Genomic DNA, 13,326 nt, shown 5'->3' with positions numbered 1-13,326 from the left:
GCACTCAAAATGCTTCTTCCAGCAGGGTGCTGTGGCTCATGGACCTAATCTCAGACAGAAACAACAGGATCTCTATGAGTTTGAGGCCAACTTCATCTACATAGTGAGCTCCAGAACAGCCAGGGATACATAAAAAAGACCCTGTCTCAAAACAAAGACTACTTGCCCTTGTCCCTGACCTAGAGCTGGCCCAACTGGAGAGGAAGAAATCAGGAACAAGGCTCATAAGGGTCAGTACTGCTTAGACAAGGATCAGGGGGAGACTGAAGACCTGGTATGTCAGATGGAGTCACTTCCTGCAGTGGACAGCCCTGGCCTGACAAAAGCCCCACTGATACACTGAAACACATGCACTGTGCAAATGTGCACACATAAACACACAAAAGCATTTATACCTGGAGATACAAAGCTTGCACATGCTCATGTAGAAACATGAACACATACAATTACAGGAACAAACACATGAACAAGTAAACACACGCATGTCCATATAGTACACACAGATATAGAGAAAGATCTGTATAACATGCTTGTGCTTCTTGCTTCATGCATTTGCTTCTTGTTGCTGTGGGAAGGAAAGGATTTATTTGACTTGTATGTCTCAGTTCCTCTTTGAAGTGAGGCAGCACAGGAACTCTAGCTGTGGCAGATACCAAGGAGGAAAGCTGCTTTCTGGCTTATCTCCTGGCTCACAACCAGGTCTGTTCTCCTACATTTCTCTTATACAGCTCAAGCACGTTTAGAGATGCCTAAGGAATGGTATTGCCCACAATGGGCTGGCCCATCCCCCATGAATCACCATTGAAGATGATAGCCCCATAGACATACCCACAGGCCAATCTAATCTAAGCAATTCTTGAGGTTCCCCATCCCAGGTGATTCTAGGTTGGATCAAGTTGACAGCTGAGGAGAACTTGGACACATCCATCTATACTGGACCCTACACTCCTTGGAGCCTCCTACTGAAACCAGCAAGGAGAGGGACTCATGACCAGCAAATGAGTTCAATCAGAGCTCAAGGTCGACACAAACCCCACACACCCTCTACCTGATGAACTGGTTCTGGGGTTTTGTCAACACAATATAATGTTTCCCTTTTGTCTGAATCAGGAGCCAACAGACCCAGAACTTTTCATTTCAGATTAGTTTTAAAGTCCCAAAACTGTGAACAGGAGTTGCACCAGGCAAGCTTCCATCCAGACCAGTGCCCTGTCTTCATCATGGAGAGACCACACCAGGTCAGCACCACAGGTATGGGCCCCTCCAATAGAGAGGGCCTGCACATCTCTAGAGTCAGAATATGAATGAGCTTCTCGATTTCTGGGATCCTGTTAGAGAACAGCTCTGTCTAGCAAGCAATATGTCTTCAGAAGTTGGAAGGTCTGCAAACATCCTATACGTGAAGAGCTGGGAGATGTCAATGAAGGGACCTGGACCTGGCAGCAGCCTGTTCCTACCATGGCCAAGCCTGGGAGAAGGGACACTCTCAAGAGCCCTACCTTAAACCTGGGGCTCAAGACACAATGCTCCAAAGCCTAAGAGAGGTCTGGGAGGGCTGCTTGTGAGGAACTGTGTGCTGAGGGTAGGTCCACAACACCTGATACCAGAACACTGTGGCCCTGAGGAGCCTGCAGCTAGATTGAGTGCTTCTACTAAACCCCAGATTCATTTAAAACATTTCTGTCTTTATTTTTCTTTTATGCTTTGTCTTCTTGTGTGTCTGTGTACCATGTGTGTGTAGTGCCCATGAAGGGCAAAAGAACACACTGGATGCTCTGGAACTTAGTTACTAGCTACCATGTGAGTGCTAGGAACAGAACTTGAATCCTCTGTAATAGTGTACATGCTCTTAACTACTAGGCCATCTCTACAGCCCCCTGGGAGTCCAGAGGTTTTAAAATAAATGCCTCAATTGAGAAGCAATTCATATGACATACACTCCAGCCATTTACACATGCATAATTCTGGGAGTCTAGTATATTCAGACATGTATAGGCAAGTGAAAGGTTTTTTTCGCGTGCAGCTTGGAACAGATCACAGCAGACCAGAAGGTTCCACAAAGGGGGGTTTATTAAGAGAGAGATAGAGAGCAGGAGGTAGAAGAGTAGAGGCCAGCAATGAGCATGTAGAGAGAGGGGGAAGGGAGGGAGAGGGGCAGAGGAGAGCCTGCAGGAGTGGGGCCAAGGGAGCAAGAGAGGCAAGAGAAAGAGGAGGGGGCAAGGAGCCCCTTTTATAGTGGGCAAGTCTACCTGTCCGTTGCCAGGTAATTGTGGGGAGGAGCATACACGGCTGCTGCCAGGTAACTGTGGAGGTGGAGTTTAGACAGAATACTAACATCCCCCCATTTTGGTTTAGTTAAAAAGGAAAAATTAAAAAGAGGTGACAGTGAAGCAGGACTAGGGTCACCGTGAAATCTGGCTACTTCCTGCTGGCATTGGGGGTGACGTGTCTTTAGGGGGAACCTAGAAGAATGGGTATGGGGAATGTTTGTCTGGTCTTAGGAGAGCTGGCTGTTTCCTGCTGTCCAGGGTCTATGGAGCCATTTGAGGATAGGTCAGAAGGAACAGGTTCAGTAGAAGCAGCTGTGTGTGTGACAGGAGATGGAGCATCTGGAGGTTGCCTCTCTGGAGCTGTTCTGGATGCACCTGGATTTGACAAGATGTAAGGAATAAGATTAAGAACATTTGGGAGACAGAAAATTTTCTAAGGTGTACATTTGAAGCCCAGAGGGATCCCACCCTTTGTTATGGGTAGTAAGTGGGAACTTTTAGGCAGATGTACTTATCTGGATGGCATCTATTTGGTCCATGAGAGGTAGATCTGAGTGGGTTTCCTGTAGCTTATAAGTTTACAAAAGAGATAACAGCATGAGTTGACATGATCAGTCTTTAAGATGAACCTTTGTTGGATCATATAGTGGAATGTTTCATTAGAGTTAGGCAAGTTTATAGGAACTCAGATAATTTAGGACAGTGGGATAATAAGAAGAGGAAATATGGAACATTTGATTGATGGCAGCTGAGTTTAGGTAATGAAATAACAGATAATATCTGTGAAAGCTTAGCTGTCAATGTAGTCAGAAGTCTGATAAAGAGTAAACAATAATCTACCAGTTATATATTATTTTTAAAAAATGACAGAGTCCACTAGCCAACAGTTCCCATGGTTTCCATAGTCTCTTGGGTGAAGTCAGTTTGGCTTCCAAGCACAGAAAACGCAGGGCTTTTTTCTGTGGAATGGATACTCATGACGAGAGAAATGACTTATCTTGATTTAACCAAGTCATTTGACTCAGGGCGTCCCATTGCGTTTGTTCACATACAACCCAGGCTGTATGTTCTAGGAGTCTGGTGTACAATTCTTCTGAAAACATCTTGGGCTAACTGTAAGAGGCTTTGGGCATTCTGTCACCCATAAACTTAATATACTGTTAGCAGACTTCTGACAAGATTGAGAGCCATAAGGATTGGTTGTAACTGAATAAAAATTTATCGAGGCAGGTTAGGAAAGAGTCTTAAGTAACAGGCAGGTTGCATAGGAAGAGAAAAGTACATTTCTGTATTAGCACAGAAACATTTTGGCTAAGAAAGCTGAATCGTATGGCTGGCAGGTTGCGCAGCCACGGCAGCAGGGAGGGACTTCCTGTTAGCTGCTGGAAGTTGCTGCCCAGTGACTCTGGCGGCTGCAGTTAGGAAAAGTAAGCATGTCCCGTATCACGACAAAGTTAGTTTTTGTGGTAGAAGGCTGCTAACACTCACTTTATAGGTCCCAGGCAGCAGGATGCAAGGGGAAGACCCAGAGCAGAGCTAAGAACCACAGAAGGAAGGGAGCAAGCAAACTGGCAGATGGCCACAGAGGCGAAGGGGGAAGAAGTGAGCCGGGTATTGAACCACTGGCTCTTCAGGCAAACCGACAGAACTGAGTGTGTCCAGGTGGCTGCAAATGACAAAGGTGAAGGCCTCGAAAGGCTGGCCCTTGGAAGAGACACCTGGGGACTACAATCAGAGCTGGTGCTCCTGAGAGAAAACAGTCTGTCCAAGCCTCTCCTGGGGTACTCAGTGGCAAAAAAAAAAAAAAAAAAAAAAAAAAAAAAAAAAAAAACTGTCTGGAGAGGAGAGGGGAAATGTCTCATCCAAGGGGAGCCGTCCTAGAATGAGGTTCAGGGAAGGACAGGGTTCACTTCTAGCTCAAGAAATCTTTCCTGGGACCATGTGAGCAGTTACACCATGGTGTAGCAGTGGCATTGTGTCCATCCTACACGGTCACAGGACCCAGCGGCTGCACAGGTCTCGGTCCCGAAGTCTTTGTATCCCGGGTTTCAGCACCAATGAAAAGATTTTTGAGAACAGGTTTCAGTATCAATGAAAGGTATTTTGCACACAGCTTGGAACAGACCACAGCAGACCAGAAGGTTCCACGAAGGGGGGGTTATTAAGAGAGAGACAGAGAGCAGAGAGGTAGAAAAGTACAGGCCAGTGATGAACATGTAGAAAGAGGGGGAAGGGAAGGAAGAGGGGGCAGAGGAGAGCCTGCAGGTGCGGAGCCAAGGAAGCAAGAGAAAGAGGAGGGGGCAAGCAGCCCCTTTTATAGTGGGCAGGTCTACCTGCCAGTTGCCAGGTAACTGTGGGGAGGAGCATACCCGGCTGCTGCCAGGTAACTGTGGGGGTGGAGTTTAGAATACTAACAGCAAGGTGGTTCATGTCTTTAAGCCCAGCGTTCAGGAGGCAGAGGCAGGTGAATCTCTGTGAGTCTCAAGCCAGTCTTGTTTATCTTGTGAGCTCCAGTCCAGCAGGAGATACATAAAGAGTCCCTGTCTCAAAGATCAATTAAATAAACAAATGCACAGATAAATAAACCTGTGTGACTATTGCCCACACCACAGGGGGAAAAAACACTCCAAAACCATGAGGAGTTTCCCTGTATTTATTCATCTCTTAGTCACTGGCAACAACTAACAGATCGGGTTATTTTGGGGATTTCATACAGAATAACTTGCACAGTAATGTGGTGAGTGTTAGGTTGATTTGTTCATTAGTTGGTTGGTTGGTTGGTTGGTTGGTTGGTTGGTTGGTTGGTTGGTTTGATTAGTTTGGTATAGTTGTGGTCTGCCTTCTTCTGCTTGTGGCCATGTTTTCAGAGTTCATCCACATTCTGTAATGTAGCTTAGAAGTGTATTCATGCCTCCCAGTTGCCATGCAAGCACCCTACTGTGGGTTGATGACAGAGCTTAGTTATAAGACACTTTCTTGCCTGGTGTGTACAGGGGCCAGAACTGGGAAAAATACTGTACACATTTACTATTTTTTAAAATCTATGTATGAGTTGATGGACATTCAGGTCACTTAACCATTATCTGCTTGACTCTATAAAATGTTACCACAGAGTCCTGGAGAGATGGTTCAGGGGTTAAGAGCACTTGCTGCTCTTTCAGAGGACCAGGACTCAGTTGCTGGCAGCCACATATGGTGCACATGCATACATGCAGAATCTCAGGGGCTTCTAAAAGCCCAGGCAAGCTCAGGAAAGAGGAGGAGGCTAGAGCAGGCCTCGCCCTGCTGTTCCAGGAAGAAGGGCTCCTTAAATGCCTCTGGCTCCAGCTTCAAGGTTTCACTTTTGTGTCCTGACGCCTCCAGAAGCATACTTACTGGTGGCTCCAATTGCTCACGGGTTGAACAGACAAGAGACCCCTCCCCAGCACCCCAGCACGTCTTTGCTTAGCTTGTTGATCCCAAATACCTCAATAGAGGTGAAGACCCAGGTGAGCCACCCTGCTACTCAGCCCCTCCCAGAGCCCAGCAGCCCCTACTCTGATGTGGTCTCTACTCTATGGCCTGGATGCCTGCTTGTTAAGTTGGGGATTCAGCCTTCCAGAAGCCCCACTATACCAGACAGATTGAAGAGACCCTAGCATCTAGGGCATAGCATCTATGGAGGCCACCAACGAGCAATATAGTGGGAACATCCTGGTTTGGGGTTGATGGTGGCAGGAGGAGCATGCAGGAGGAGGGGAGATAGATAGAGAGGGGGATGGGGCACTCTCTAGGATTGTGGACTGAATGCTGATTCCCTGGCCCACAAGTCACTCCCTGGTCCTCAAGGACCTTCTTGCCTCACTCTCCACCATTAGCCCAGAGACCCAGTTTCACATGGGTGTAATCTGTTGCTCCACACTGCACAGGTTGTCTATCTCAGGCCTATTTTGGCCTCTGACCCATGAAGGTTCAACTAGGTCAGGTAACTCAGCTGTACATGACAGCCCTGGAGAAAACCACCGACTTCTGGAACCATGGGACACTGGCTTTGCTGTGGGCTCCTGTGCCGAGTCCCTTAGAAGTGGGGGCTCCTGTTCTTTTCCCACTGTTGGCCCTCAGCCAAGGAGCAAGACAGAGTATCTTAGACATCAGCAGGTGGCCAAGGGTGACACACAGAAATTAGTGGTGTGGATAGTGCAGGACCTGCTGCCACAGGCTACCTCCTCCTCCTCCTCAAGAGTCAAGTCTCAGAGACCCCAGGGAGAGACAGATAAATGAGCCACAGAGTGAACAGTGTCCTCTGTGTTGTGTTGGTGAGGCAGGATGTGCCAGGACTAACAAGGCAAGGCTACTCTGAAGAGATGGGCTTCCTGAGTGCTGGGGGCAACTAAGTATGGACCTCTGCCATCCAGACCCAGGATCATGCCATCAGCCTTTGAGAGAAAGGTCAAGAGTGTGATCCAGGAGGTGGACCATGGCAGAGGAGATCTCATCCCAGTGGACTGCCTTCGGAATTCAATCAGCTTCAAGCCCTACAACCTCCTGAGCAGGAGAATCTCAAGTTCATGGTTCTGGAAACCCCATTATACATTTGTCAATCTGTCAATCAAGGACATCCTGGAACCCATTGCTCCAGAACCAGGTATCTCCTTTATTAGCTCCCTTCTTCCCCATCCTGAGTCCCCAGATTTAATAGAAAAAGGGTTTAGGTGAAGCCCAGCCTGCCATCCTACTGGCCACGTTCAGCTCTACTCCTCTGGCCCTATTTCCCGACTGAGGAGTTCTTTAAAGGCCCCATTGCTACAGAGGAAAGAGAAGGCAGTGGCTATTGGAATAGGACAGTAGAGCTGGTCTTGTTTTAGCACCAGAGTATTTTGGCCCCTTGGAAGTCTCAGACGTCGTCGATGGGAACATTCAGGGCAGTGTGGCAGTGAGGTCACCCACTGGAGAAGGGAGAATTTCTGGTGGGGCTGGAGTGTCTGACAGTTCCAGTGCCTCCATGAGTATGTGTATACTGCGAGTGAAACCGAATACCTGGGAGATCATGAAGAGTGAAAAGTGAGCCCCTGAAGGGATGACAGCTCTCTTACCTTGAGCAGCCATGCTTCTTGGGAAGGTTGCTAGGTTCTGGGCATCAGAAGCTGAGGCAGTATCTCTCAGCACTGAACAAGGGAAGCCCAAGAGGAAGGGAACAGTACAAACAATGTCAGGTGGGGAGGGATGTTAAACCTTGGATACCAGGACTCTATCCTGAAGATCAGGATATCAAGGAAGGGCCCGAGTCCCTTGGAATCAGGCTGAGCTCCTGGTTGCTATGGAAAGGGGTGATGTGGACTTGGAACACTGATGGATCATACATAATGGAGTCCCTCCACAGGCACAGGCGTCCACTTCTCTGTGTTTGCATTTGTCATTACCCTCACAAGCACCTAGACACAGTTGGGAACACTGTGGAAGTATTCCCAAGCCTGGTATCCACAGACTCGTGGACTCCCTAGCCTTTCCATCTCACCTGTCACGAGGATTGTAGAGAGAGGCTAGTCCATGGTGGGCAAGCCCTGGCAATCTTTCTGTAGGCACCTGCAGCAGCCTGAGAATACAATCCTGCAACAGCTTCGGAGGCGTGGGGATGACGTGTTTGTCATCACCGAGGTGCTGCAGACAAAGGAGAAGGGGCAGATCACCCAGACCCACAGCAAGGAGGGCTCAGGCCAGTTTACATTGCCTGGAGCCTCATGCTTCCAGGTATGTGATGCTAACTCTAACACCAACCTAGTCCTACTTGGGCACACAGCAGGAAGCTTAGAAGCCAGGGGCAACATCCCAGGTAGTTATGCAAGACTCTTCTAAGACCCCTCCAGAAGCAAGCCATAGCCCCACTTGCCCAGTTAGCTGGATCTGCTAAAGGCTGGTTCTGCCATTAATAATGACAAGCCTGTCACCAACACTCCACTCATAGCTATTCAATCTACACCCCTGAGCCCATATCCATCCTTCAGGGTGAAGGCAAGGGCCACCAAAGCCGGAAGAAGATGGTGAGCTTTCCTCCAGGCAGCGTCCTTGCATTCCAAGTGGCCAAACTGCTCATTGGCTCTTCATGGGGTGAGTGGCAAGAGACTGTCTCTCGAGTCCAGACTCTGTGGCAGAGAAGCACTTCAGCTAGCCAGGGGATGCTGTGGGTATCTGGCTGCATGATCTCCCAGACAGGATGGTAAAGTGTGTCAGGAACTGAGATGTGGGTCATAGGGGCAGGGTCTCATGAGGTCCCAGGAGCCCTGGGGATATGGGAGTTGATGACCTGCTTGCTTCTACCTGCTGCCAGATATCCTTCTCATCTCGGATGAGAAACAGAGGACCTTTGAGCCCTCCTCAGGTAAGGAGCCAGACCCTATGGCCTTACATGCCCCTTAGCTTTGAGGTGTTCTGTGCTCAGGGCATGAAGTGGGCACACACCACACATACACATATATACACAATGGGTGAGGCTCAACTCAGGTGATGTTGCTGGGCCTGCTTAGCTTTCCATCTGCCCTGGGCTGCCATTAGTAGGAGGGATGGGTCTGGGAGGGTCCAGGGAAAAATCTCAGCCCTCTAAGACATGAGACAATGGTCCCTGAGTCACTAATCAAAACTATTTTTCCCCTTGCACCATCCGGATTTGTTGCCTAGGCCACAGAAGAGGAGTAGACCAGAATCACCATAGATTTAATCTGCTTGCTGCACTACACCAACGTCCCCGAACGATCTGCAGACCCAGCCTCCAACACAGTGAAATGATCAAATGCACGTTAGGTTTCAGTGCAATACACTCTGTCGGTGTGAAGCACAAATTCATGTCAGGTCAGTAACCCCTTCACCACCATGGAACTCCACAGCTTCTGCATCTGCTCCCTGGACCTACCCCTCATAACTAATGTTCCCTAAGACCTCATGGACATCATGTGGTACTCCACTCTGTCCCTCCAGATAAAACCCCTGAGGAAGAAGAATTCAGGAAACACTTCCAAAGCCTGTGTGCAGAGGTGAAGGCTGGCTCCTCAGAACTGGGGAACTTAGAAATGGAGTTGAGACAACAGCTGCTAGTGGACATCGGGAGGATTCTACAGGACCAGCTCAGCCTGGAAGCCTTAGAGGCCTCAGTGAGTGAGAGTGCTGGTGGTGGACAGGGTCTTGACAAACCTGCTCAGCCTCACTTACTCCATCCCTACCTCAGCTAGGGCAGGGCCTGTGCAGTGGAGGGAAGGTGGAGCCACTGGACGGCCCAGCAGGCTGCATCCTTGAGTGTCTGGTGCTCAATTCTGGAGAGCTGGTGCTGGAACTCGCAGCCCCTATCTTCTACCTGTTGGGAGCACTGAATGGTGAGCAGCCCAAGGAGGCATTAGTAGGGGACAGGAAGGGAGGACTAGGTTCTATATGGGGCATTCTGGAACCCTCTCTCAGCCCAGATGTCTCCCCAGTGCTGAATGAAACACAGCAGCTGCTGCTGGCTAAGGCTCTGGAGACAACAGTACTGTCAAAACAGCTGGAGTTGGTGAGAGAACCTAGCCTTAGGGGTCAAATGGGGCCCTGGGGACACCGAGGTTGTCATGGGAAAGTGCTGCTTCCATCAGGCTCAAACTACAGGCATCATCTATAACCTCTTACCCTCCTCTGTTGGTAGGTGGAGCATGTCTTGGAACAGAGCTCCCCATGGCAGGAGCAGAGGTCTGTGTCCCTGCCCTCCAGGCTCCTTGGGGACAGCTGGGATGAGGAGGCTCCCACATGGATCTTGCTAGAAGAATGTGGCCTAAGGCTGCAGGTGGAACCCCCCAGGTGCACTGGGAACCAATTTCTCAGGGCCCCACATGTGCTCTCTATGCCTCATTGGCCCTATTGTCAAGTCTAGGCCAGAAACCTCATTAGCCTGCAGGCCTCCCTTCCAGCAACATCGCCATGTCCTACCATCCAGCCAGGGCAGAATCTTGCCAAGCCCAGCCTCTAGGAAATCCAAGTACCAACTCAGTCACAGGGTTAGAATGCAATGACACCCAGGAGTTGGGAAAATTCAATAAATGTACAAACAAAAGCATAGTGCTGCGTTTCTGAGGGATAATGTTTCATCAGTAGGATGGGGGAAGGGTGGGGTTTGCCCACACAGAATTAAGATGGATATGATGGCTATCACCTCACTCCTATGACCTACAGACAGGCAGATTCTGGGAATCAAAAAGTCTCCTGGCATGGGAGACTTCCTGGGCTCTGTGTCTATGGAGAAGATGTTTCTAACTGATGTGGCCAAGGGGTTATGATCACCTCTTGGAGGTGCACAGCTAGAAGAAGTGATACTCGTTGGGGACCACACCACCTCCATAGTGCAGCTCAGCCTTAGCTTGCTGAGAGGTGGAAGTAGCAACAGCTTCTTCCTGATAGGTGCTTTCTTTCTCAGTGATGTAAACATAGGCCAGATTAGACCAGATTAAAAGTAGATATGGCAGGTTTCTTAGGAGGCAGCTCTCAGGTGGATTCTCTGATGTCACACGTGGAGATCAGGGAAGTTGCACATCCAGGCTAAAGCAAGAAGGTTTTGTGGTTCTAGGAAGTGGAGTGATGACACGTGATCTAGGAGCTGGGACTGTGTCCATCCATGGTCAAAAACTGAGCCCCTGGCTGGAAACTCCGAGATGAGAAGTGATGACAAGTCACTCCAGAGTTTTCTAAGAGCAGGCAGAGTTGGGGGAAGGAGATTCAGAAGGGGTCTCCCGGCTTGTTCCGGAGATGAGCAGGGGTTCCAGCCTAACATGCCAACCTCTTTATGTCCAGAGGATCCCATTCAGATCTGGCTACTTCCTGCTGAAGAGGAATGGCATGAGGTGGGAGGGTGAGGAGTTGCTGGGTTCGAGCTGGGAAGGTATGGATGGGTGCAGAAGGAATTGCTTGACTGTCATCCCAGAGACTTCAACAATCCCATTTTTGGAAGAAGAGGGGAAGGGATTGTGCTAGAAGAAAAATAGATTAATATCTTCTGTCCTATGAATTGGCTAGACTTGTGTGAAGAGCAAAGGCTACCAGGAAGTGTGGAATGCAGATGTTACTGGTTGTATGGGCAGACTTCTATTTTCTTTTTTTAAAAATTTATTTATTTTATGTGTATGAGTACACTGTCACTGTCTTCAGACAAGCCAGAAGAGGGCATCAGATCCCAATTACAGATGGTTGTGAGCCACCATGTGGTTGCTGGGAATTGAACTCAGGACCTCTGGAAGAGCAGACAGTGCTCCTAACCGCTGAATTATCTCTCCTGCCCATGGGCAGGTTCTTTAGACATTTTGTGGAGTGAGTCAGCAAGAGCTCCCTAGATCCTGATTTGCAGTATGATTAGAGATTGTGAAAGAGGGACTTCTTTCCTCTATCCAGAAGGCTGGATGCACATAGATTTAGACAGACCTTTTTAATGAGAAACACTTTTAAGTCTATATTTAGAAAACAACAAGAGGAAATTTAATATCTTGAGCTTGTGACTACGATAATAGTGGATCACACATTGGAAGGCTTTATCAGAGTTCAACTAATAGTGTACCATAACTCTATTGGTTAATAGCAAAATTTTGAACTTTCAAAGCTTAATACAACAGTAACATAGTGAGGGATCAGAATCAGAAACATTTCTCCCGTACACCTTACATCATTTTTTGTATTGCCTAAGTTTTTCACTCTCTCCAATGTTCATACCTTACATTTACTCTCCATCATCTCCCATCTCTCCACCATCTGTCCATCTGTCCACCCCAGTAGCTCATTTATTGATTGGATGATTTGATAGTTTGTAGCATAAAATTTGCAGCTCTTTAATCTGCAGGCTGATGTGCAGTAGGTAAACACATCTTCCCGTTGTGTAAATCATGTCTCCACTCGTGTGATTCTTCCTTTTGCTATAGACAAAGAAGTATTTTAGTTGTATGTAATTTGTCCAGTCTTGGGGTTGTCCCCTGTGCTGTGGGAGTCCTGTCAGAAAATCCTTGTCTCTGCCTGTGTCTTGACCTGTCTTTGTCTCAGATTTTCAAAGCTTCAAGCCTTACACTGTGGTCTTTGATTCATTTTAAAGGTGCTTTGTTAGAGGGGCTGTCTTCCCTCCCCCCAGTATATGTTTTTGGAAGTTTTATCAAAAATGATGTGTATGTCACTTTGTGTGTACTGCTGGGTCCTCCATCCACACCATTGGTCTATGAGGCTTGTTACAGTGGCTCAGAACTGAAGCTGAGTATGCAGTCCTGTCATTCACCCAGCACTGCTAAGAATTCCTTGAGCTAGGGCTGGAGAGAAGGCCCTGGAGGTTAAGAGCACTGATTGCTATTCTAGAGGTCCTGGTTCAATTCCCAGAAACTACATGGTGGCTCACAATCATCTGTAATGGGATTGGATGCCTCCTTCTGGTGTGTCTGAAGAAAGCTACAGTGTACTCATATACATAAAATAAATAAAAAATAAATCTCAAAAAAGAGGTGTTTGGGCATTTTTTGTGCTTACATATGAATTTTTGAATTACTATTTCTAATAGAATGTCACTATATATTTGATGGAAACTGTGTTGACTCTATACATTTCTTTCAGCAATGCAGCCTTTTCCATGTGCTGATTCAGCCCACCCATGAGCACAGGAGATGTTTTCATCTTCTAGTTTTTTTTTTCACCAAGGTACTTTTTGGTTTTGGAGTTAAAGTGAGTGCATATCCCCCTTTGGATCTTATTTGTTTGATGTTTCTTTCTTTCTCGAAACCCCTGTCCCCGAATCAAAAACAAAAAAACAAAAAACAAAAAAACAAAAAACCAACATTCTTTATTATTTAAGTAGCCTTGGCTACTTGAGTTGTAAGGACCCAGAAAGAGGACCCCATCTCAAGTCCCAATCAGCGCGCACCCAAGGAGACATGAGAGACTGACTTGATGCAATGGCAAAAGGCAGTTTACTAACAAGGGACCTTGGATCGAAACTCATCCCACGCAGGGGAGAGAATTTCGATGAAGACCCCAAGAAGTTTAGAACTTTTATAGGGGGAGGCACAAGGGGGAAGGGAAAAACGGGAAATTCTGGCGCGGT

At 47.8% G+C, this 13,326-nt stretch overlaps 1 protein-coding gene across 1 annotated transcript; it reads left to right on the top strand.

Moving 5' to 3' along the window:
* Positions 1-6,674: 6,674 nt before the first annotated feature.
* Positions 6,675-10,137, top strand: LOC114634823 (gasdermin-D-like). The gene is made up of 9 exons (XM_028783423.1): positions 6,675-6,894; positions 7,115-7,310; positions 7,829-7,997; positions 8,252-8,354; positions 8,575-8,625; positions 9,219-9,391; positions 9,466-9,610; positions 9,710-9,783; positions 9,913-10,137. Exons 1-9 carry the CDS (start codon positions 6,675-6,677, stop codon positions 10,135-10,137), a joined length of 1,356 nt encoding a protein of 451 aa, XP_028639256.1.
* Positions 10,138-13,326: the final 3,189 nt, after the last annotated feature.

The sequence above is a fragment of the Grammomys surdaster genome, unplaced genomic scaffold, assembly GCF_004785775.1.
Source record: "Grammomys surdaster isolate TR1022 unplaced genomic scaffold, NIH_TR_1.0 1129, whole genome shotgun sequence".
NCBI lineage: Eukaryota > Metazoa > Chordata > Mammalia > Rodentia > Muridae > Grammomys > Grammomys surdaster.
The sequence above is the reverse complement of the archived record's forward strand: the minus strand, read 5'-3'. Positions and strand labels throughout refer to the sequence as shown.

Coding starts and splice junctions, on each gene's coding strand:
- LOC114634823 (XM_028783423.1), top strand. CDS start 6,675: ATGCCATCAGCCTTTGAGAGAAAGGTCAAGAGTGTGATCCAGGAGGTG. Junction 6,895..7,114: donor ACCCATTGCTCCAGAACCAG/GTATCTCCTTTA, acceptor GTCTTGTTTTAG/CACCAGAGTATTTTGGCCCC. Junction 9,392..9,465: donor TGGAAGCCTTAGAGGCCTCA/GTGAGTGAGAGT, acceptor TCCCTACCTCAG/CTAGGGCAGGGCCTGTGCAG.